The sequence below is a fragment of the Bubalus bubalis genome, chromosome 11, assembly GCF_019923935.1.
Source record: "Bubalus bubalis isolate 160015118507 breed Murrah chromosome 11, NDDB_SH_1, whole genome shotgun sequence".
NCBI lineage: Eukaryota > Metazoa > Chordata > Mammalia > Artiodactyla > Bovidae > Bubalus > Bubalus bubalis.
In genome coordinates this window covers 94,961,090-94,987,403 of record NC_059167.1, presented here as the reverse complement: position 1 = coordinate 94,987,403, position 26,314 = coordinate 94,961,090, and the positions used below count along the sequence as shown (strand labels likewise).

The window sequence follows — 26,314 nt, the reverse complement described above, 5'->3', positions numbered from 1 at the left end:
TGCAAATGAGTTCTTTATACTGTTCTGTCTACTTTTTTATGTTTGAAAATTTCCATTAAAAAGTAAAGAAGGAAAAAGTAAGCACCAACCTAAAAGAGGCCTTGATTATATGTGTCTTCAAAAAGCAATTTTTAAATGTGTGCTGTTCTCTTCTAGAATGTGAGATCTCTTCTCCACTTTGGGTCAGGGTTTCTAAAGCTTCTTTGAAACTTGATTTTTTTGTTGTTTGTTTTCTCAATATCTTGTTTGGTTTTGTTATATCAGTGTTTTTTATCTGCAGATTTTCAAGTGTTTTTAAAAGTTATTTCTCTTAAAATTTCAAGGATAACATTAAGTATAATTGAAAATAGAATAATTTTCCATTTAATGCATGAGTCACACTACCCTTCAGTTGTTATTGAGACAAAATTTATCTTTAAAATATGTATATTGAATTCAGAGCAAATGTCTGAGTAATGATTTAGGCTAACAGACAAGATGAATTGACATCTTTTTTGACAAGTCTCTCTTCATCATCTAATCTAAAAGGGAATGGAGCAAAAGTCTCTGCCTTGAATAATGTTATGAAAAAATATGTTTGCATATGTTAAAATAAGTTTATTAAGTCATGTGTTTATTTAAACTCTAGATGTTTCTCCCTAGAGTGAGTTTCCAGCCTTTTGGAACTTAAGCAAAACAAATGATTTAGCCAGCCAAAATTAAAGTTTCTTTTTTTAATTTTAAGGAATATTTTCAAAGTTCAGAAAAAAACTATTTGTATCCCCTGTGTCACAAAATAAATTAATATTTGTCCACATTTTAGAACATGATCTTTCTTTTATTTTCATTGCTTCTGTGATGGCTGTTACCAAGACCTAGACCTATTATAATGGCCATGTAGATTTGATGATATAGATTTGATGATAAAGTGTCATGGGCTCCAACCTTCCCTGGAAAGGGGCTGTGGGTGTTTTGTTTTGATGTATGGTTTGGGAGAATCAGGTCGGAAAGACAGACCTTTAGTGAAAGCGAACCTCAGAGCTGCAGGTGGGCTAATTCCCCTCCTAGCACATTATATGACTTAAATATAGGTGTCTCTTGCCAGTTCAGCTCTGGATCCCTCATGGCAACTTAAACAGGTACCATTGCCTCCTGGCATCAGAGGTCCTATTATTTGAATCCATAGCAACTTCTCTTTGGGATGGGAAGGGGGAAATATTTCCAATCTCTTGTTACAAAATAAAACTCCTGGGGCACCTGGACGCGTGCTGACATCCCTGAGCAAACCATCGTGACAGAAGGAAGTGGTCTGTGTCACTGTCCCCCATCCCATCAGGCCCCACGTGGGATGCACAGAAGAAAGGATGTTAGGAGAGGCGTGGAAAGATGGGAGGTGGCAGATGGAGGGGAGTCGATGCCAGCTGTGGCGGGGGAGAATCATGGACAAAGGGAAACTACCCCTCTGTTAATTCACTGGAGAAAAGAGGCTTTTCTTTTTTTTTCCTTGTATTAAATCCCTGAACGTGTCCTTGAATGGGAATTGTTAGTGATTTGCTGTGTCATCGTAAGTTTTTATTTTAAGGCTATTGTGTTTCTTCTGCAAAAATGAAATGAGACAAATATTAGCGGGCAGGAGACAGCTTCCTGTTCATGTGTTTTTCGGATCTAAAGCTTGTCACATGGTCCTCTTCAAGGAGCCCTAAATCACGGGACAGTGGCAAAGATGCTGAAACACAGGGGAACATTCGCTAACCTAGGCCTGTCTCTTGATGGGCCATCTGGAAACCATGAGTTCAGCGAGCCTGAACGCTCTGCAGGGTCTGCTGGGCTGTGGCCGTAAAATATGGCCCACGTGTTCGGCTGGGTATCCCCGAGCAAAAGCTCTGCCCCGAATCACACGGCCTCAGCCGGGGCACTCTTGGCTTTGAGCAAAGCAGCGGGCGCTTTCACGCAGCCCTGTCCTCTTTGTTGCCAGCTCGTTGTCTACGCCTTGGCCCCTCCTTAATTTAGGGTTAGGAAGTCATGCTAGGTATTGAGTTGAACCTTCCAGGGAAGAGTGTCCTTTCCCTGACCATCTCCGCCTCCCCCTCCAGGGCTGAGTTGCGTGGTCATGCCATGCACACGTGGACGCACCATGCGGTGCTGTCCTGAAGGCAGGAGCGGTGTGGGTCTCTTCCACTGTGTCCTTGGTGAATAGTGCAGGTTCCGGCCCAAATAGCTGTTGGGTAAAGGAATGAATTAGAATTTTTTATTTTTTAGAGATTTTTTTTTTTTTTTTAACGTGGGCCATTTTAAAAGTCTTTTATTGAATTTGTTAAAATATTGCTTCTGTTTTATGTTTTCGTTTTTTGGCCAAGAGGTACGTGGGATCTTACCTCCCCAGCCAGGGGTTGAAACCTTACCCCCTGCATTGGAAGGCCAAGTCTTAACCACTGGAGTGCTAGGGAAGTCCCAGCTAGTACTTTCTAGTAAGCCAAATGGCTCCATTTCTTGTCTTCTATGCTTTATTCAATACTTTGTTCAATACTTGCTGAAACTCCTCCTCTAAGTGTGATGCTCAGACTTCCTGTGGTCCCCCACAGTGGGTATGTGTGAAAATGTGAACTTTTGGCCCCTCCCCCAGAATCTTAGCCAGGGCTCCAGGAAGCTCCATTCTTAATTATCACCTCAGCTGATTCTTTTGTTACATACTACTAAGGTTTGAGAATCACTGCTCTAGTAGGCAGATACATTAATATAATAAGATTTAATAAAGTTATAGGGAAAGAAGATAAAGCTGTACTAAGATAGAAATACATAAAGGGTAGAATTCATTTATCCATGCAATCCTCATCCATACCTACCAGGTACCAGCCACTGATTTGAGCACCAAAGACAGTGCAGAGACAAGCAGACATGATTTTCATGCTGCTCACAGTTGGAGAGACAGTCTGAGGAAAAGAGACAGTCATGAATTGTGATCAGTGTATGAAGGAAGAGATTAAAGCCAGAGTTGTTGACAGACAGCCATGCACTTTGCTGAGGAAATGTTCTTACGCGGAGGCTGGAAGACGGAGGGGAAACTCATCCATGAAAGCTAAGGGTAGGGAGTGGGGAGGGTGGTCCAGACGAGGGGCTCAAGGACGAAAAGCGCTTGGCCAGGTTGAGTGGCTGGAAGGCTAGGTGAGGGACAGAGGCGAGAAATGGGGCCAGGAGAGCAGCAGAGAGATCGCTCAGTCCCTCCTGGAGGACCTCGCACGGGGCGCCTCCATCGTTAAGTACAGGGGAGCTGTTTCAGTGTTGACAGGGGCACCGGGGGACAGTCTGTGCTTCACAAAGACTGCTCTGCTGCTGTGTGGAGGGAAGAGGAACTCAAGGCAGGGTGTGATGAGAGGATCCCTCAGCCCAGGTGACCGATGACCGTTGCCTGCAGAGACAGGAAGTAAGAGGATTCGAGACGGGAAATGAAGGGTGAATCCTGGAGAAGGACTGGAAATGGGCGGAGCCACTGAAGAGAAGACAGCTAGGTGGATGGTGGGCGGTAACTAAGTCGAGTGTGGTCAGTTCTAAAGGGGGTTGGACTGACACAGATGCCAGAAGGGTTTCCGTGGTGGGGCTTGACGGCTGAAGGTTCCCAAGCCACCTAGGATGACCAAGAGAAAAAGGAGTGGAAGAAGAAGGGGGCGTTCCTTGGAGAGAATTCAGTCTGATAAGCCACACAGCAGTATCATTCTGGACCGCGCATTGACAGCTGTCCAGATTTATAACAAACGCTCATTGAACGTTTAGGTGGGCCTTAGATAGGGAAAGCATACACAGTGGTCAGGAGTATGAGCTGCAGAACCAAAACACTTCAGAATCTGGCTTCACCACTGACTTTGACTCGGTGAGCTTCAGCTTCCTGAGAGGAAAGTGGGAAAATACTAACAGCATCAACCTTGTAGAGAAATTGGGAGGAACAAATGTGATCATCTATACCAGGCGCTCGGCCCAGTGCCCGCCTGATAGAGGTGAGCACCCTGTAACTGCTACAGACGCTGTTTGTTTGTTCTGAGGCTCCGTGAGCAGTAAATTGACCAGAATATTGGGACTAGGAGTCAGGGAATTCTGCAACCTGATCTTGACCCTGAGCTCGACAAGTTAGGTCAACTCGAATGTCTTAAATACTTGGGCCCTCAGTTTCTTCCTGTATAAAATGAGCAAATTAGAATAATTACTGGTTTCAAACTACTTCATAGTTCTGAATTGCCTTGATCCTAATATATAAGAAGTTACCATCCACAGAAGGCTTACATAATACCTCATCTATTCAATTTAAACTGCAGTAATCTTGTTTGCTGGTGCTATAGTAGCTCAGCAGTAGAAAATCAGCATGTCCTTTCTAGTCTAATACCTGAAAGAAATTAGGTAGACCAACCATAACAACCCTTGACTAAGTATGACCATAGATGTAGCACCTAGTCGAACATATTAATGTTAGTGTGGGACTGCTGAAAAGACAAACTAGAAATGTTTATAATGGACTAAGTTTATTTGGAGCCTCTTTAGAAGACCTTTTTTGGTTCTAACTGAAGTAAATCTATAGACTGAAGATGTTAATATAGTTCACTCACTGAAGCTTACTTCTAAAATTTGCAGACAGGGAGCATAGGGTTCTGAAGTCAGCATTCCTCAGGTGTTTAAAGTGGGTGAAGGATTTGAAACCTGTCATGTCATTTTCTATAGAAATATGACCAAGATAACCATCCTTTCCTTCAGTGCCTCTTACATGAAGCGCTGAACTTTTTTTGACCTTAAAGGTGAATAAAGTTTAAAGCCCAGTCTCATAGCGTAATAATTACCATAACCAACATTTATTGCATTCTTAGGTGTACTTTGCAACTGAGTGTTCCATGTATAGTCTCATGAAATTCCTCAACCCAAAGAAACATACCATTCCCATTTTGTGGCTGAGGAACCAAGGTTGAAAGAGACTTGGAACTTTCCTGAAGTTACCTAACTAATGAGACCACTAAATGGATGGGATGTTTTTATTGCACAATTTGGATTGTTCAAGGCTATCAACCAAAGATTCTCAGAAACCAACCTAGGGTCAAACAAAACTATATTTATTTAAACTCAGAAAAAAGGCCAAGAAAAAAGACATACCCATGGAGCTATAAGAAAGAGGAAATAGGAGCTTAGTAGAGATTTGAACTTGTACTGAGAGATTCTAATAAGGATTTAGGAAGCAAGAACCAGTTATCTTTGGGGTGTTATCAGGAAAGTGAAAGTGAAGTCACTCAGTCTTGTCTGACTCTTTGCGACCCCATGGACTGTAGCCTGCCAGGCTCCTCTGTCTGTGGGATTCTCCAGGCAAGAATACTGGAGTGGGTTGCCATCTCCTCCTCCAGGGGATCTTCCCGACCCAGGGATCAAACTCCAGTCTCCCACATTGCAAGCAGACTCTTTACCATCTGAGCCACCAGGGAAGTCTAAAATGTGAAAGTCTCTCAGTCGTGTCTGACTCTTTGTGACCCCATGGACTATACAGTCCATGGACTTCTCCAGGCCAGAATACTGGAGTGGGTAGCCTTTCCCTTCTCCAAGAGATCTTCCCAATCCAGGGATTGAACCCAGGTCGCCCGCATTGCAGGCAGATTCTTTACCAGCTGAGCCACCAGGGAAGCCCAAGAATACTGGAGTGGGTAGCCCATCCCTTCTCCAGCCGATCTTCCCAACCCAGGAATCGAACCAGGGTCTCCCACATTGCAGGCAAATTCTTTACCAGCTGAGCCATCAGGGAAGCCCAAGAATACTAGAGTGGGTAGTTCATACCTTCTCCAGCAGATCTTCCCGACCTAGGAATCGAACTGGTATCTCCTGCATTGCAGGCAGATTCTTTACCAACTGAGCCACCAGGGAAGCCCAATACTAATGGTGTTATCAGCAAGTAGGATCAATTTGGTGTGTTAATTTTTAGGAGGTGAGAATATTCACTGGGGGCCAGATTGCCATAGTCAAGAGATAAGTCACCCGTCTTATTTGGAAGAGGACTATGTTAGTCACTTTATGGTGTTGAGGGTCCTCAGCCCTGACATGAATGAGGATTGTCTCCATTTTGGCCCTCCACATTCACAGAGTGGCCGTGTCTGAGAACCGTTTGTGTTCTGCAAAAGTTGCTGATGCTGAGTTAGCCTCAGACACTACCGCCTGGCCGTGAACTCTCTCCCTATGCTTTTCCTCTCTTCACATGCCCTTCCCCCTCTCCCTCTTCCCCACCTTTTCCTCTCTTCTCTGCATGCCCTTCAGATCCTCTCCCCTCCCTCTAGTTATTTCACAGTGGTTAGCTAATTTCTTTCCTCTGAAGAGTAATCCCCTGGTCATCAGGTCCTGTGCTCTGCCCTTGGCGGGTGATGGCATGGGGAAGGTGTTCAGATCCACAAAGATTTCGTCTTGAATCCCAGCTCAGCCCCTCAACAGATGTTTGACTTTAGGCAAATCACTTCATCTTTGTTGCCTAGGGTTCCTCATCTCTCAAAAAGATGGGAATAATAACTACTCTGCAGAGTATTTGGAAAATTAGAGATAATTTATGTAAAGTGCTTGACACACACGGTCCAATCTCAGTAAATAATGGCCACTATCAAAAACGTATAAATATTTGCAAAATTTTAATTTTCTTATGCTTTATAATTTCTAACAGCAAGAAAAATAGTTTTTGTTAAATCAACCATTAGATTGTAGAAGCTCACAGAATATGGGAAGAGCTAGACTTTGTGAATGTGATAATACACCACTGGGTGTTAATTATGATGAAACTTGCTGTAGTTTTCCTTTTATTCAAAGTGAAAAATACGATATATAACATTATGGTATACATTTAACTACTGAAATATATGATTATTTTAAAGCTTTCAGCAGTATATACCTGATAAAACTTCATAAGATAGCAGCAAGAATATTTTATTTATAGACTGACTGATAAATAGACAATAATGGCTGGCTGATTAGAACTATAGGAATGGAAAACAGAGCCTGTTTTTATTATATGGGTAGGAAAAGGTCTTGTCAAATATTTCCACCAAAAGTTTGCTTATTGTACAAGGCCAAGGTTAGAATTAAATTATAGAAGAAATAAATACTAAAGTTAGCTCTGAATCATGGAGTGTTTTTTTGTTTTCATCTTTGTATTTTTCTATATTTTCCAGTTTGGTTTTTTCTTTTATTATTATCTTTTTTTTTTTTTTTTACAAAAATCATATTACAGTTGTGATCTGGCAGAACCAGAAACCACAGACAAAAAAAGACATCTAGTCTTGTAAAAATCCTTTTTTTCCAGAAGTTACTATTGCCCTCAACCATGGTTGCCGCAGTCTTGACACTGAGTGTGTGTGTGTGTGTGTGTGTGGGCACACGTCTCATAAAACATCCTTAGGCGTGCTAGACAGTAAATGGTCTTTGGGAGTCTAGTTCAGAATTACCTCAAACATGTGAATTCTGGGGACTGGACTGGTCCGTCCCAAATGGTTGGAGTGTTGCTGATAAAGTCTCATCTCCTTTATGGGTTGCTTTATGTGAGCGTTCATGGCACTGTTCTAGGAGAAATAGAATTGAGAGCGTCCTGCAAATGGAAGCAGTGGCCACTTTCTTACCTCCTTTTTGTATGCTCCCCTCTTTTCCGCCCCATCAGAAGTCGGGCCTTCACTTTCGGCACACAGATAACACCGTGCAGTGGTTAAGAGCCATGGAGTCCATCGGTCTACCCAAGGTAAGCTTGGACTGGGAAGACAGCAGGGCTGGCACGGACACCTCACTGTGGGAGGGGGTTCGCAGAATGGGGTATCTTAACGCTGCAGATGCCCTCACTGCCTCGGGAGTGAGAAATGTGAGAACTAAACAAATACATGTAAAAGCACGTGTAAAGTACCATATGGCAAGAATTCAGGTTGGGAGCAGCTAGGTAAAGTTAAGCAAGGTCAGAACAGGCTTTACCTGGTAGATAATTGATTTAGAAGTGCCATCTCCCTCTTTTGTATTGCTATTTATACCTAAGATTCCAAGTCTCTTTGCATCGCTATATATTATATCATTATAAATTTAAGTAAATATTATTATAAATTACAGTATCACTTTAAAGTTTAATGGCTAGCAAGTCAGAGCTCTTACTCCTAAAATAGATCTCCCAAATAAAACTCATTCTGCAAATATTCAGAACTTATTAAATTCAAAGAGCAGATACCCTTATACCTGTGAGACAGATTAGACAAGTAGAGGAGATGAGAAAATAATTACATGTGATAGAAATTGTAGAGCTATTTCTTAAACTTCTGATTTTGAAATAATTTTACCATCACAGGAAGTTGCGAAAATAGTACATCTTTGTGTAAACTTCATTCAGGTTCCCCTCATGGTGACATCTCATAACTGTAGTACAGAATTAAATTGGCGTTGGCGTATGAATGTTAACTAGACTCAGACTTTGTTCCGCGTTCACCAGTGAGCATTCATGTGTGTGTGTGTGTGTGTGTGTGTGCACACGCGCGGGTGTAGTTCAATCCATGAACAGACTTCTGTGACCTCTACCAGAATCAAGATACAGATGCTGCAGAGAGGCTGGCCTCTACATCACGCCCCTTTTCCAGCACTGTCCCCTGGCAGGCCCCTAATCTGTTCTCGTCTCTATAGTTTTGTCATTTTGAGAATGTTATAGAAATGGAATCATACAGTAGGTAACCTTTTGAGACTGACTTTTTCACTAAGCATAATGCCCTTGCCATCCGTAAGGTTTCCATGTGTATCAGTAGCTCCCCTTTTTTGAATTGCTTACTTAGTAAGTCCAGCTATTTTAAAGAAATTATTTAAAAATGGTCCGGCATGGGGATAGGCTACTGACTTATTTAGGCTTGTGTTGTTTTTAGTATTAATCCAGGTTTGCAATTAAAAACACCCCCACAACAAAAACAAAGAATTCCTTACGAATGCCTATTTTTAATACATTGGTGCTAATACCTGTTTTAACTCAGTTCATTTTATCTTGCAATGGTCAATGTTGATCTATTTTATTTTGCCATTTTTAATTAAACTACTTTCCCCTCTCCTAAAATGTTGAGAACATTGAATGCTATTCCTTTCCGGGAAGTGGTTATCATACAGAATTCATATTTCTAAATTGTGATTTAGTAAGTATTAGCAGGGTGTTGAGTGGTAACCAGATTAAAAAAGAAAGAAATTCAAATGCCGTTTTTCTCTATGAGGCTGCATATGTTAGTTAGGATAATTTCATTATGTTTGAAAGATTTGATTTAAACCTTCTCAAGTTGTGTGTGTGTGTTGGCCACATTTATTTTGATTTTAAGCCAAACAAGTGATCCATGCAACAGATTCTATTTTAATCCTGATGTTTATTATGAAATCAGTGATATATTACATTGCAGTAATGAGAAGCCAACAGTATACTGAATTGACTTAGATGTATTAATAAATTCCTTCATGCATCAATATGAGCTGCCCACTCTGTGCTCAGCTTCATGTTACACACTGGGGTTACAGTGCTGAAGAAAATGGGGAACTATAAGTTGATCCCATCTCCTTGATAAAGGAAGACATAGTCATAATGGTTTTCCAAGAGAGATACCAGTATAAAAGTTTCTTGTTTAAAGAAGAGGGGAAGTTACAGTTGTCCTCTGCTTACCTGGTAGAACTTTTAAACCTGGTCATATTCTAAATGGGGAATCCTCTTCCCATTGATACTTTAACAGCAAATGTATTAAAGGAAACTTAGAAAGACCTTTGAAATTTCATAGACTATAGATATTTCTTGAAGCACTCAATGACTATACATTTTATAGTTCAAGAAACTTTGCCTTTCTCTTAGCTTCTTTCAGTGTCCAATAGAAAGCTGTGCTTGAGTATCAAGTTCTACCATATGGTATGCAATTTTAGTTTTTATGTCAAATTTTATAAAATATTTACCCAAAGCAAGTAATGCCAATATGCTTCTCTTAACCTTAGGAGCTTCAATCGTAATTATTCACTTTTGGTGCCATATTCTGAAATCTGTTTCTTATTAGGTTTTTAGTTTCAAGCTCAAAAAGCATATCAAGGTGCATTAAAAGTTTTAGTGTTCAGACTTTTCAATCTACTACCTCCATTCATAGATGGTTATCCAAAAGAAGTAATCAGGTGCACAGAAAAAGCAGGGGTGTTTATTGTAGTGGCTATAATAGGGACAAAACTGGGGGAAAAAACATTCAACCATGGAGAATTGGTTAAATTATGGTTCAAAAATATGAAGGAATCCTATGGATCTACTAGAAGTAATGTTCTTATAGACTAATGAAGGGAATGGAAAACAATCATGCTCTATCAAGTGTTTTAAACAGGCTTATAATACTTGCAATTTGGTTTTCAAATACCCACATACATAAATGTAAAAAAAAAAAACCAGAGACATACAGATAAAAGACTGGAAGAAAATATACCAAAATGCTAATAGTGACAGTCTGGAGGTAGGTTTATAAGTTTTTTTCTTTCATACTTTATCTACTGTCCAGATTTTAATCAGTAAAAATGGATGGTTTTTTCTCCTTAAAGTAGTGCATGGGTGTGTGTGTGTGTTGTATGTATATACATACATGTTTACAGAACTGTGTAGCCAAGTTCTTAGCAGTGTAATAAAATGATTTCAAAAGGACACCCTTCTCGGGTCAGGGGACCCCTGGGCAGTCACAAGAGTGACTCTGGTACAGAAAGAAAAGCCTTGTGGAGTGAAGCTGCCACCCAGCCCTGTGGACAAAGCCTTCCTGAAGTGGCTGACTGTGAATCTCCGTTGAGCCACTAGGAGGCGCTATCAGGCAGGGACCTGATGCACTGATTGGTCCACATGGAAAACAACATGAGGCACAACTGAGATTCCCCTTCATTTAAATGAATACAGAGCAGCAAGGACAATCAAAATAGGGTCATTTGGGGAGTTAAAATAATTGTGAAAAGCAGCACCTAATAAATACATTTTTCCCTTTTGTTTTCCAGATATTTTACCCGGAAACAACAGATGTCTATGACCGGAAAAACATACCAAGAATGATATATTGCATTCATGCACTGAGGTGGGGAAAAAAAATACAATTAAAAATCTAGGAAGTAAATTTAAAACTGTGGTTTTACCACAGTTTCAATTTTAAAAGAGCTCTTTTTCCTCTTTTTAGAGAGAGCCCTTTTAAAAAAATAATAATAATCTGAACTTTTATTTTTAAGACTGAGTTCTAAATTTGCTGATAAAAAATTAAGATAATTGTCATATAACAATACTTGAACTTGAAAAACATTTTTCCTTTTTTTTTAAAACCCATTTCAAAATAGAAAACCAGAAAAATGAATGAAAGACCTGTGAGTATAATAAGGAGAAAAATTTAACAGAAATTTCTAGGAACCTAATAATAATGTGCTTTCATAGTCTTGAGTTATACTACTTTACAAATATAGCTACTTTACAAACTACTTTACTACTACTTTACAAACACATAAATGAGCAGCTTTAATGGTCATACATTTGATTGTGATACTCTTAAAATCATTAGTTTGGCTCAATTCTTAGCATAGATTAATAAAATGCACTATAAAAAAAAAATCTTTTGAACTTTGGTTCAGTAGAACTTGTACCATAAGGGTAAAAAAGAAACTAAAATTAGTCAAATCATGATGCATTCATTTGTAAAAACATTTGTTTGCTGTCTTAACAGTTTTAAGGGCTTCCCTGGTGGCTCAGTTGGTAAAGAATCTACCTGCGATATAGGAGACCCAGGTTTGATCCCTTGGTTGGGAATTTTTTTTCATGTTGAGATTCTACCAGTCACAGAGTATTTCTTACCTTACTGGAAGAAATGTGATTTTTAGATGGTCGCAAGAATGATTCTAAAAATCCAATTTGTGGCTGTTGTCTTGAGTGCACACAGGTAATGACTGAAAGACTTCGTGTCTGATTAAATTTTAAATTTCTTTTAGAACATCTGCCTTGTGTTTGTATCACTGAAAGTCATTTTCCTGGCAGAGTATTCAGCCTTGAGGTTTATATTAACTTCTTTCTGGCTTTCTTCCTCTCCGAAGGAGAAGATTTTTATAATAATTCATTGCAATATTGGATTACTAAAGATTTTTGATTATGTCAAATGATTTGCCTCCCCCACCCCATCAGTACTTATGAGATTTCTTTGGAAGATGACAGTTGCTTGAAATACAGACCAAATATAGGTGCCTATCCTACGATTTCTTTTTACTCCAGTAATTTAGAACAACTGAGGAAAAAAATGCTTCTGTGCCTTCCCCCCTCTTATGTGGCTAGTATATCATTGTTCCAGGTTTTCTAAAAGCTCTTGGTGCCCACGTGCTCGTTTTGATGAATGTTATCAAATGCGTTGCCCAACATTCTTGGTCAGATGCTTTTCAGAGCCTAGAATCATCACTTAACACTTTGTGACCTGCTAAGCCAACCATTAGTTAATCAGTATCATATCCATGCATCTGAGGGAAAAGTGTTAGTTGCCCAGTCATTTCCAACTCTTTGTGACCCCATAGATGGTAGCCTGCCAGGCTCCTCTGTCCATAGATTCTCCAGGGAAGGATACTGGAGCAGGTTGCCATTCCCTTCTCCAGGGATCTTCCCAGCCCAGGGATCAAACCCAAATCTCCTGCATTGCAGGGGGATTCTTTACTGTCTGAGCCACCACGGAAGCCCATGCATCAGGGTGCTAACCTGCGCATCTGTAGCCTGCTGTCTGTAAGGTAACACTGATTTCCTGAAATACACACCTGAGGTGTTAATGTTAGCAGCTTATAAAGAAATGGTGCGCTTGGTTCTTTTCTGGTGACGTCACTGTTGTAAGGAAGTTACAGAGAACTGCACGGAGGCTTACAAATGTGTGCCTGCCATAGTTTGAACAATGGCTTGAGCAGCTTGGTAAACAAAGAAAAGGCAACTTCTTGCTCATGTTGCCAATTGCATGCAAATGTTTTTCTCAAGTATTTAGACTGTCTTTCTCAGGTGTCCAGTTACTCATCATGGAAGACTCCATTAATGGAGTGGATTCCTGCCAAATGTTCCTCACCAGATCTGACCTTAAGTAGGAATTTTTAAAGCAGGATCTTGAAAAGCAATATTCAGTTAATAAACAGCATTCCCTGGGAGACTCTCCTTCACTTTTCTCTGTTATAAACTTATTCTAGGAAGTTAAAGTGTTAGTCCCAGTCGTGTCCAACTCGGCAACCTCATAGACTGTGTAGCCCACCAGGCTCCTCTGTACATAGAGTTCTCCAGGCAAGAATATTGGAGTGGGTTGCCATTTCCTTCTCCAGGGGATCTTCCCTATCCAGGGATCAAACCCAGGTCTCCTGCATTGCAGGCAGATTCTTTACCCTCTGAGCTACCAGGGTGCTCCTTAATCGGGCATGGAGAAGTCTCAGGTGTATCTAGTAGTTTTCTATCAAAACCCTTTCCTGCCGTGGTTTAGAATGCGGTCAGTTCCTCAAATGAGGCTGATATTCTGTCCTGTTGGGCCAGCCTCTTTTGGAAGCTGGGCAGCAGCGCATTTTCATACGGGCAGTGGGTTTGCCCTCACTGCGTGATTAGAAGTGATGCTGAAAATGGACCGAGATACTCTCAGCAGTTGTATCCTAGCTGCAGGTACAGCAGCATTCCCAGTGTAAAGGTTGTCATTACCTGCCAGGGAATTGGGCAGGTCAGAAGTTCTATTATACATCAGGAGCCAGGCAGAAAGATCCCCAGGCCTGGAGGCCTGACTGATCTGCAGAGTTCATCCCTGGCCCTGCCAACTTGTTTTCTGGTCTCTGGCTTCTTGATTTGGGTTTAACAGCCTCATTAAAATGCCCTGGGTTCCTGCCCTTGCTTCCTGCTGTGTCTACTTTTCGCTTTTCCTGCCTGCCTCGCCTTTCACTGCATTTCTGACCCCGGTCCCCAGGCCTCACTCTCTGTCAGTTCAGCTGGGTGTTCTCAAGCCCAGACTCCAGGCGGTGTTAGCCAGGCAGCCCCACAGGGAGTCCTGAACCTCTGGGTCACGCAGACCCAGCTAAGTGATACGTGTCCTCATGTTCTTGTCAAAGAAATGTCTATTATCTTTTCCTTATTTGAAATAAAAAAGTGTTCACTGTGGAAAACATTGGAAAATTTGAAACTGAGTCCCCCTAAACCAAATTCCTCTGGCAGGTTGATGGTTCACCTCTCTGTATAAAACTTTCTTTCTTTTCCTATACCTGTTCCCCCTTAAGATTAAGGTGTCTCAAAGAAAGGGGAGGGGGCATTAAAGCTGAGCAGGGATTAAAGTCCTGAGGGGACTTCCTAGACACAAAAGCCCCTCCATGTCCCCTGTTTCTTGTTGGAAAAAAAAGGGCGGGGGTGGTTAGTTTCCTAGGCCTTCCCCCAGTTTCAAAGAGCAGACTCAGGTAGTAAGTGATTAGGGTAATAGTCCCAGGACTCTTCCTCCTGAAGGAATATAGATCATCTCTGGGTCATTCTGTAGAAACAAAGACCCTCACCAGATGGAGGATTTGACTACATGCTGAGCATGTGCACTGTGTGTAGACCTCAGACCGACTGGAACTAGAAGGCTGAGCTTCCCAGAACATCACCCTGTTACCTCACCACCAACCAGTCAGAGGTGACCCTGCATCCTAGGTCCCTCTCTGCTAATATTGTCTTTACAGCTCTTGCCTGAAAGCCACTGCCAAGTTTGGGTCTTTTGAGCACAAGCCGCCAGTTTTCCTTGCTAGGCCCTGCAACAGACTTCTCTGCTCCAGACGCTGACGTTTCAGTACCAGATGACAAAGACTGTAACTATTTTGGTGTTTTGGACTTAAAAAATATATGTGGCATGTGGCTTTATTTGGAATATTTTAAACCTACGCAATAAAAGGAGCCACCTCATGGAATGAGAACCTTGCTAACAAGAGCTGATAGTTTCCCCCCGCTCTGGTCTGGAGGCCTTCTAACCATGGAGAAGAACACTTTTTACCTGTTATTTATTGCTCAATGTATTGAGCAACTGTTAAATGCTTAAACATTAGCTATACAGTTGAATTCCTTTAAATAAATAAATTTAGTGGACTGCTTTTTTGAATATCTCAAATACCTTAAAACACAAGTAAAATGCCCAGATACATTATTACAAACTTACTACACTTAAACCTATTCTAAAAGATCCACAGTGCATGTTTCACTTGTAGTTTCGTTATTTAGCCACTGATTTCGATGCATTCTAAGGCTATAGCAACGGCACCCCACTCCAGTACTCTTGCCTGGAGAATCCCATGGACGGAGGAGCCTGGTGGGCTGCAGTCCATGGGGTCGCTAAGAGTCAGACATGACTGAGCGACTTCACTTTCACTTTTCACTTTCATGCATTAGAGAAGGAAATGGCAACCCACTCCAGTGTTCTTGCCTGGAGAATCCCAGGGATGGGGGAGCCTGATGGGCTGCTGTCTATGGGGTCGCACACAGTCGGACATGACCGAAGTGACTTAGCAGCAGCAGCAAGACTATAAAACTTTGAAACCTACCCAGAGTTCACATGGTCACTATAAACAGAGTACCTCTTCAGTGGACCAGGTTACAGATCTGGTTTCTGACCAATCATTGCCGGTCAGAACACGGTATCGGTTTGGGTTCTTCTCCTAATGTGAGTCCAACCTTGGCCACCAAGATTTGGGCTGAACTTGATTTGCAAAATCAGCCAGACCTTGTAGTATTTGGCTTTCAGGTAGGTTTTTATTTCCCACCCAGTCCCCACCCTCTGTCACTCAAAAATGGTTTGCTTTCATGTCTCGCTTGGCCAGTGCTCCATAGCCCATTGTCCTGTCTTCATGATGTATTGGCCTGGTCTGTTAACATTATTAAAGGTTAATGTATGCCCTTTGAATATTTTCTTGAAATCAGTTGGGCATTCTAGAGGTTTCTCCCGCAGGAGGTGAGGGATGGACTCTGCCTGATGCTCTTTGGGACCCTTCGGCTGATAGCATCTCGGATCCTGTTTCTGGGCCCTCTCTCTGCTTGGCTATTGACTGCAACCGTCAGTACTGTGCCCTCTTTTCGCCTGGCTGGTTTTGTCACGTCCTGTGCCCCTCGGTCTGTTCTTATCTTGGGATATTCCCTTGGTTTTCTCGACTGTTTGTCTTACTAAGAGTTCCTGGTCTTTACTTTTTCCTGTTGTATAAAGGGTACAAAAACAAGCACATATTTATGCCCTATAGACAGACATAAGAAAAAACAAAGCACCTGTATTTTAACAACACTTCCTAGCTTGTTAAAATCCATGTAAATATTATGCGTGTCTTATTTTATCTCTGCATTACAAATTCCTTTTGGTACACTTTATACCGGGCTTCCCTGCTGGCTCAGGCAGTAAAGAATCTGCCTGCAATGCAGGAGGCCTGGGTTCAATCCCTGGGGCAGGAAGATCCCCTGGAGAAGGAAATGGCAACCAACTCCAGTATTCTTGCCTAGGAAATCCCATGGACTGAGGCGCCTTGAAGGCTACAGTCCTTTGAACATCATTTTGAACTCCAGGCCTTTCTCTGATTAAACAAGATTTGTTCTTGTTGTTCAGTCGCTCAGTCATGTCTGACTCTTTGCGACCCCACGGACTGCAGCATGCCAGGCTTTCCTGTCCATCACTATCTCCCGTAGTTTGCTCGAACTCCAGAGTCTTCTCCAGCACCACAGTTCCAAAGCATCAATTCTTCAGTGCTCAGCCTTCTTTATGGTCCAACTCTTACATCACTACATGACTACTGGAAAAACCATAGCTTTGACTGTATGAACCTTTGTTGGCAAAGTGATGTCTCTGCTTTTTAGTATGCTGTCTAGATTCATCATAGCTTTTCTTCCAAGGAACAAGCATCTTTTAGCTAACCAAAATTAGTGTCTTCTTTTTTGATGGACCAGATTGCTTCAGTTTGGTCATGGGAGCTCTTTCTGGCCAACTCCTTTGTCCTTGTAGCACTGTCCCTGACATTTCTTTGAGATATCCTTGCTTCGTGGCCACAAGCAGATTTTCCAATCTTTCCCTGATTGTGTGCTCAGTCGAGTCCGACTCTTTGCGACCCCACAGACTGTAGCCCGCCAGACTCCTCTGTCCATGGGATTCTCCAGGCAAGAATGCCAGAGTCGGTTGCCATGCCCTCCTGCAGGGGATCCTCCCAACCCAGGGATCAAACCTGGGTCTCCTACATCTCCTACAGGTGGGTTCTTTACCACTGCACCACCCAGGAATCCCCTTTAAAATTGTCATGTGTTTGTAACAATTTTCCTTGCTTAACACATGAGGCTTCTGGATTCAGCTTTTCTTACTAAATATGGTTAATTTGCTGGTTAAGATTCTTCTACACTGACCACAAGGTAAACACATGTCTGCCTCTCCTCTGTGTAAGGATGGCTGTTCCCACTGCAGAGTCTGGGGTTGCTGTCCAGCAGTCATGTCTTCAAATGCAGTGAAGACGCCAAAATAGCACCCATTCAGGGCTTGGATTTATGAAAATGGCTGCAGCAGCCCCACTTCTGGTTGACCAGCTGTTCCAAGTACCCTGCGCAGTTTGTGAAGAAGGGCTCCTCTAGTAGGTGAACTTGAGGAACTGGTTCAAAGGCAGGCTCGTTAGCAAAGCAGCTCAAGCGGTCCAGAATCTTCCCACAGTGCAGGAGATGCGGATTCAATCCCTGGGTTGGGATGATCCCATGGAGTAGTATACCCACTCTACTATTCTTGCCTGGAAAATCCCATGGACAGAGGAGCCTGGTGGGCTGCATCGATAGGGTCGCAAGGAGTTGGAGGCCACTGAGCACACAAGCACACAACATACACACACACAATAGTGATACTGAAAACAGACCGACACCTACTGAGCCTTCCATTACATGCCTGGTGCTGGTCCAGGTATCCTGTTACAGGTATAATCTCATTTAATCCTCATGACATACGTTTTCTGTACAGTTATTAGTCTCATTTTAAACTATGGCGGGCCAAGATCATACAGCTAGTAAGGGGTAGAGTTGGGATTCAGAACCAGGCTGGATGGCGCCAGACCCTGCAGTTACTTAGGCAGCCAGTCATTGTCCTCAGAAGAGAGAATATTTCCATCCAACTAGGAAAATGAAAAGAACAGTGGCATTAGACTTGAACTTCAGCACAGGTCTCTAAGCTGTTACATTTGGGATATTTTAAAAGGAAGCTTCCCCAAACTTCAGAACAGGAAGGACCTTGAGATGTTGAGTCCAGTTTATTTCACCAATGAGGAAATTGAAAGATTGGTTTATGTGAGTCAGAGTCACACACTGAAATGTGGCCAGGCTGGGGCCAAGATCCAGGGCTTCTGACTCCAGTTCCCTCTTCTTCCTAATCAGCCATGAGGCTTTGATTTACAGACATTCATCTCCCATATTACAACATAAAATGAACTGTGCATGATGTGATCCAGAAAAGTTGAAATAAACTCAGCCTTTGCCTTTTAAGTTTGCATTTTATTACTGTAGCACCTCTTAACGCATATATTCAAAGTAGTAGAAAAAAAACTGATAGTGTTTTTTGTTTTTTGTGTTTTTTTTGCTTTTTTGCTCTCTTTATTGCTTCTTTTACTTGAACTGATATTATTAGTACAAAATAGAAGCACATGGGCCAATGAGGCTTTTGCTACCGAAGGACAGCTCCTCTATTACTGGCCTTTTCTTAGCAACACACATGTACTGTAGCTTTTGATGTGATGAAATGCTAGCTGTTTCATGCCAAGTGCTTTATTATACGTGGAAAGTGACATCAGTTCCTCAGCTGCCTTTGGAATGCTCTTGGCTCTTTGTGTTGGTTGTTAGGCACTAAGGTGCTTAATAAATTCAGCCTTGAAGAGCTCTAAGAAATTGGTGATTGGACAGACTTTTGTTTTTTAAACACTAAGACTGGGTTTCCTGTATACTTCAGGTAATGCCCTCATTTGAATTGAAATGCTTGGAAAGGAGTGGGCCACTGTTGCTGATTCTTTTCAGCATGGGAATCCAGAATACGTACTTTTCCTAGTAAACATTTGCCCCCTTGACTAATCTGCTAGGACATACCTCCCACATAGAGATTTAGTATATAAACTCCCACACTGTGAAAAGTTCTCTCTCCAAAAGTAATAGTTCAAACTTCAACCTCAAAGATAAAATAAATGCTGAAAATTGAAACCAAATAAAAATATACCTTAACATTAAAAAATACATGCTTTTGGTGAAAGTATGGAAATGCAAATGAGATTTCTACCTGATCCTGACTAGCACACGAAAATCTGATTTGAGATAAATCTGACTCAAAGATTTTTGTATCCAAAAGGTACCTGACTTCTCAGCACCATCTTGTGGTAACTTTTAGTTAAACTGGGATGTTTGCTTGTCATGAGATTTATGTTATACAGCATAAATGGAGAAGTAAAAAATATAATCAGAAAGTCTTCCAGTCTCTATAATACCGTAGGGAAACATGAACACTTCTGTTTAGTGTAATTAATTTAGCTCTTATTACCAACAAACCTCTGTTTTGTGGAAGCCTGGGTACCTTACAGGGACAGACAGTTGAGAGTAATTAAATGAATGACCAGATATCTCCAGAAAGGAGATACAGTGAAAAGAGTCATGTCAGGCTCATCGGTCACGGGTGTCTTAGTCTTCCTTACAAAACTGACATGACATGACTAAAGTAGTAGGAGTTTCTTTGATATATAATGTTATTATTTATTTTGGGCGGTGCTGGGTCTTTGTTGCTGCATAGCTTTTTCTCTAGCTGCGGTGAGCTCCTCTCTGGTTGTGGTTCACAGGCTTTTCACTGCAGTGGCTTCTCATGTTGCAGAGCACAGATTCTAGAGCCGGGGGGCTCCAGGAGCTGCAGCATGTGGGCTCAGTAGGTTGTGCCTCCCGGGCTCTAGAGCACAGGCTCAGTAGTTGTGGTGCGTGGGCTCAGTTCCTTTACAGCACATGGGATCTTAATGGCTCAGGAATCGAACCTGTGTCTACTGCGCTGGCAGGCTGATTCTTTACCACCAGGGTATCCTGTTGCTTGTTTGTTTGTTTTAATCATCTGTAGTAAGAAAGAGTGCTATCCATTGACCAGAAAATTAAGGTAACTCATGACAGAAGGCAAACAAACGGGATTGGATTGACTGAGAAACAAAACAGAGGGCCACAGCCCAGAAACTGTTGAGTTGTGCAGCAAAGCTTGGAGCTGCTGTGGGGTTTGGGGGTTTTGATGGGAAGAGGCGAGCCCTAAGCCAGCATAATTTGGATTAGTTAGACCTGCTGAACCTACTAATCCTTCCCCAAGGCAACAAGTGTAGATGCTGATGGCAGGGAAGCACACCAGTGCCCAAGAAGACACAGGGAACCCCAGTCTAAGAAGATAAGACAGTGAGCGCCCTCTGGACATCAGCCTCCTTGTTCCTTTCCCGTCTCCCTGAGGCTGGCTTCTGTCACGGGATGCTTGTGGTTTAGTCTCTAAGTCCTGTCCGACTCTTGTGGCCCCATGGACTATAGCCCACCAGGCTCCTCTGACCATGGGATTCTCCAGGCAAGAATACTGGAGTGGGTTGTCATTTCTTCCTGCAGGGGATCTTCCCGACCCAGGAATTGAACTCAGGTCTCCTGCATTGCAGGCAGTTTCTTTACCAAGAGAGCTACCAGGGAAGCCTCTGTCACGGGGACCTGCAGCCAACACTGACAAACAGTTGCAAGTCTCAGACCTCAAGATGAGCCCCAAATCAGGAAATGCCAGACATTTGAAGGAAACGACAGCTCTGAAAGAGGAATTACATTCAACAAACAGAACCAACACCCAGGGAACAAATGAAAATAGTCAAATACGTGCACGTAGTGAGTAATTCATTTTGTCTACTTAGTAAATATGCTGATAAATAGCAAAACCAAAGATAAAACTAAGAAAGAAGAAAACTGGATACAGATTAAATTAGAAAGTAAACTAATAAAATGTATTTACCTAAACTTTTATTGCATAATCTAAAAATTTAAAAATGCATCTAAAATTCCAGATTATCTCAACATTACATAGGAGGGGAGATAGACGTGGAAATATATTAAGGATAACTGATATTCATTAGCTTAGCCTTTGATGCAAGAATTTATAAATTTCAAGTATGTTAAAACAAACAGAATAGTATTGTAATATACATAAATATACACTGTAAATATGAAATTATTTTATGTATAAAATTTATTAGAAGAGATTTTATGGGAGACTCCTAGTTAAATTTTACTGTCACATTTTCAAAGTTTTTCCCATTGAATTACTTTTATACTTTTTTTTTGGTCAACTTGTTCAGGTGTATTTTTTAATTTAGTTGTAAAAGGAGATAAAACTACAAATCAGGAACCATGAAAGAATGCATACAGTGGTATTTTTTTGATCATTTATGGATCTATTTTTATTTTTTCAAGTATGGCTTGATTTTACTTTCCTGGAATTCTTTTGTAACTACACCCCTGTCTGTTTAGTTCTGTTGAATTTTGTTGTTTCTGTTACAGTCAGAAGTGTGTGACTAGGTTGACATTTTATTTGGTCCAAGTGACATGAGGTCCCTTTTACCTGGAATATTTTTTCTTGTGTAATAAATTGAGAATTGGTTCATAAAATATTATGGTTTGGGAAATATCAGCATCCTAGTTTTAATTATAATGACTTGTTATACCCCTGATAATCTCTAAAGACCTAGAATTTAAACTAAGAAATGTATCCTGTCTTTCTAGCTTTGAGTTATGAATACATAATGTCTGTTTTACATTGAACGATGTTCAGAGTCCAATATGTTTTTCCCTTGTGAATAAGATACAAATATATTGGAATGTAGTAGTAAAATTACCGTATGTTTAAAGTGTCATTTGTCCTTTGGTTGTTGTTTTGAGGGAAAAGGCGGGGGGTGGGAAACAGAGGAAAATAAATCCCCCCAGAAAACAACCTTTAAAATTCAGAAGTTCATTCATATGCATTTCCTGGAAGAAATTGAAATGGCCAATATGTGTATGAAAAATGCTTACCCTCACAGTGAACAAAAGGAAATGTAAACTTTAATGACATTTTTGGCTATCAGATTGGTGAAGTTTTCATGGATAGAATCCTCTGCTCTTAAAGGGACAGAGAAAATGGCATTTTCATGGATTGATGGTGGAGTGGGGCCATGCCCATCACCTGGGTCTTAGTTCAGTTAAACACTCAGACTCAGGACTGTGTGCCGTAACCATGTCGATTAGCAGATGCTCAGAAGGAAATACAGCCTACCAGCAGGACAGCATCAAGCGTTTGCTCTGCAGTGGGGGGCTTCTCAACACTCCACGTAGTTGTCCACACAGCTGTTTAGAACCTGTTCTCTTTGGTGCCCTGGGTGATAAAGTGGGTGTGAAGTTATGAATGAGACTTAACAGTGGTAGTTACTGAAGGCTCCGTGGCTGAGCACCTCAGTCCCCAGGAGCCAGTATCTATTATAGCAGCTCCATAGCATGGCTTGGAGAAGGCAATGGCACCCCAGTCCAGTACTGTTGCCCAGAAAATCCCATGGATGGAGGAGCCTGGTAGGCTGCAGTCCATGGGGTCGCACAGAGTTGGACACGACTGAAGCGACTTAGCAGCAGCATAGCGTGGCTTCCCAGTTTCCTGCAAGAAGTGTGCCAGTTACAAGAGTCACTGAACTCAGGAACACCTAAAGCTGTGTATAGCCTACTAGGTATTTATGATTCCTTCTAGTCAAGATGCAGTTTGCCAATCAAGGGTTATTTTTCTCCTAAGCAATGATGCTTAGTAACATGGTTGTCAGTATACATTATTGGGCGCCTAGGGGAACAGAGCTTGAAACTGAACTGAAGGAGGGCATATTCTGTTGTAGAAGGGAGAGGAGTTTCATTAACTCTTTGCTCACAGAGAATAAATGTATAATCTCTTTTTAAGAAGACAATTTGATAATATATATTAAAAGTTTTGTGTATATATCCTTTCAATTTGATAATTTTCTGCAGGAATTTATGTGATGAATAAGATATATGCACAAGTTCAGTTCAGTTGCTCTGTAGTGTCTGAGCCTTTGCGACCCCATGGACTGATGTGCCTATATAAGTAGGTTCACTGCAACATTATTTATCATAGTGGATAATTAATGATCATCTAAATGCTCAGCAATTGGTTAAGCAAAATATGGTACATTCATATTATAGAATACTGTTTGGTGGCTCCGATGGTAAAGAATCTGCCTGCAGTGTGGGAGACCCCGGCTTGATTCCTGGGTGGGAGAAATCCTCTGGAGAAGGGAATGGCTCCCACTCCAGTATTCTCGCCTGGAGAATCCCATGGACAGAGGAATCTGGTGGGCCACAGTCTATGGGGTCACAAAGAGCCAGACGCAGCCAAGTGATTAACACTTTCACTTTTTTCATGTGAATTTATGGAATAGATATTTCCAGAAGCAATATCAAAATGATTTATATCAAAGTATTTACTGTTTAACTCTGAATGATGTTTTCTATATATTCTTTTGAAACCATGGATCAGTAATTTTTAGCTTTGATCACATATTAATTTTTTAAGTGATTATTTCTTACAAAGATCGAAAAATTTAATTTCAATGGATACTGCTTACACTGATGGATCATGCATTTTAAGAGTTTTCATTCCATTAAGAAGGCTTAATCTTGAACTCTTTTAATGAAATTTTGTGTTTATAAACTACTCAGATCTGTCTCATATCAACATTTGAAATAAGTCTTGAAATACTTCAAACTGTCAAAATCATTCTCAGTTCATTTTCCTGTATACTGTATTTGTAATTCTGATTAAATTAAAATTAAATTTCCTAAGTTATAAGTCTATCAGAACTGATATTAAGTGAATACAGAATTTTAGTCAGGTTGTAGAGTTGATCTTGGGGGGCTGGGAAGGTTAAAATACATGTAGTTCAGAAACTATGGCTCAATGTTTTTGAGGTGAAAAGTCACATAACTAAATATTTTCATCCTCTTTGGTAGAATTTAATGTCAGACTCTAGCTTCTTTTGTCAGTTTACAGGCAGGTCAGTTGTGACCATCATTGCTTCCTATTGAACTTTTTAAAAATATGTACACATTTCTCTGCATTTTCCGCTTTTTAAAATATATCCACGTCATAGTAATATATCCAGTCATAGTAATATATCCACATCGTGGTTTGTCTTTAACATCTTTCCATCTACCAGTAGTCTTGCTGCTCTATTTATTGGTTCAGAATGTATAAAACAAATAGTTCTCCAAGGGGGTATATGGTACTTGGAGGCGTATATAGGTATGGAAAGGAACATATAATTTCAGCCCTACTTTAAGCAAAATGAAGTCATGTAATATCCAAAGAAATGTTTATTGCATTTGTTACTTGCTGTTTTGTGTTGTGTCCCTTAGCCTCCCTATAACTGGATGATTAGGTTAGTTCGCCTGTGGGCATGCTGTGTAGTTCAGAAGACCAGTTTTCCAGACAGTGACTGGGACTCGAGTCCTAGTCCCAGTAGGGACTGTGTCACCTTGGGACTCAGTTTCCTCATCTGTAAGATGCATGAATTAGCTAAGATGGTCTCTTAGGTGTTTCTCAAATAAAAAGACCCTTAAGATGTATGTGATTTCTAGCTCTAAGATTTATGATGATGAAGTTTCTGATAGTTTTATGGTTTCTCTTTCAGTTTATATCTGTTCAAACTAGGAATTGCACCCCAGATCCAGGATTTGCTGGGCAAAGTAGACTTCACAGGTACTATTCTTTATCTTGATAATCTTTTACAGTGTGGTTATTAAGAAAATGTAGCAATATTTTTTTTTCATTTTGATATTGATTCCCTTTTTTTCCTTTCTGTTGATCAGAGGAGAAAACTTGCTTATTGTCTTTAGGCTCTGCCAAGCATCTATTTCCTCACCTTTGTGAAATGAGAAAGGGAGGCTGGCTTCTTTCTAAGGCTCTTCTTTAGAATTGACCCCATGTTCTTGATGAACACATTTCTTCACACAAATACCCTCATTCCTGCCTCCATCTCTATGGCTTTCATTGATTTTTTTGGCTGTTGTTCTTTTTCAGAGGAGGAAATCAGTAATATGAGAAAGGAGCTTGAGAAATATGGAATACAAATGCCATCTTTCAGCAAAATAGGTGGTATTCTGGCTAATGAACTGTCTGTGGATGAAGCTGCACGTGAGTCTACTTAAGATTCAGACTTGCCAATGGCATGAGACTTATCTATTCTTGATTTTGGTTATAAGAAATCGGATATTTAGAAGATATTATAAGCACTCTAAATTTTTTTATATGTATTATAGGTAATTGATTGGAGCACATCAGAATATAACCAAATAATTGACCTTGGACTCTAGACATCTGCTTGTACAATGCAATTTAAGAAGTTCCAGAAATATCTTTACTCTCCCAAACATTTCTCTGCTTTCTTTGTCCTTAGATTTCAGCGGCAGGGTACTCATTGCTGGGAATCTTTCCATGTTGCGAGTTAAATTGCAGTCGTCTCTTGAAAACAGCATGATACTTTCAAAGTGTCATCCTGCAAACTCCCAGTGGTTGCCATAGTGTTTGATTCACATTCAATGCAAGTTGAACAAATGAATAGGAATCATGTAACAGATGCTGAGGACCCGAGATAAATGCGCAGGTGGGGAGGTTGTCGCAGGGATGTGCTGTGATGTGTCTGAGGTTCTATTGTCTGCATTCTTGACTGGACCCCATGGAAGAAAGTAAAACTGCTTTAGTTGTGCCCAGTCGGTACACCTGTCCATGTTGGCTTTTGCTGATAAAGTTCTTTTTTTTTCTTTTTACTTTGCAGTGCATGCTGCAGTCATAGCCATTAATGAAGCTATTGAAAAAGGAATCGCTGAGCAGACCATTGTGACTCTAAGAAACCCAAACGCAGTCTTGACTTTAGTGGATGACGATCTCGCACAGGAATATCAGAAGGAACTCTGGGAAGCCAAGAAAAGAAAAGAGGAAAATGCAAGGCTGAAGGTATTCAGTTAGATTCTGAGTGCTCAATACAGTAATAAGCATGGTTATACATTGCTAGTTTGAAAAAGCTTTGATGTTATGAGGGATATTTTTAAAGCCACTGGCTATGGTCTCTCTAGCCACAGGCTATTGGTTTGGTGAAGTATAAAGGAAAAAGAAGACCATACCCTCTGTAAGGAAATTAGGTTTTCTTTTTTGATGAGTATTACAGGTAGCAAGGATGAAAGATCATGTTGAAAACTTATCAAGAAGGTGTAGAAGGAGCAGTTAAAGATTTTCCCTAGTTGAATAGCACCAGCAGACCTCGTATTAGGTGGCTCACCTTCAGA

General features: G+C 41.0%; 1 protein-coding gene across 1 annotated transcript in view; it reads left to right on the top strand.

Annotated features, from left to right (window-relative positions):
• IQGAP2 (IQ motif containing GTPase activating protein 2) overlaps window positions 1-26,314 on the top strand; it is a 306,733-nt gene that overhangs the window by 159,805 nt on the left and 120,614 nt on the right. Inside the window, exons 4-8 of the mRNA XM_006051068.4 lie at window positions 7,631-7,708; window positions 10,972-11,048; window positions 24,664-24,731; window positions 25,053-25,166; window positions 25,807-25,985. Coding sequence (XP_006051130.3) covers window positions 7,631-7,708; window positions 10,972-11,048; window positions 24,664-24,731; window positions 25,053-25,166; window positions 25,807-25,985 — 516 coding nt within the window. The remainder of the gene's footprint in view (window positions 1-7,630; window positions 7,709-10,971; window positions 11,049-24,663; window positions 24,732-25,052; window positions 25,167-25,806; window positions 25,986-26,314) is intronic.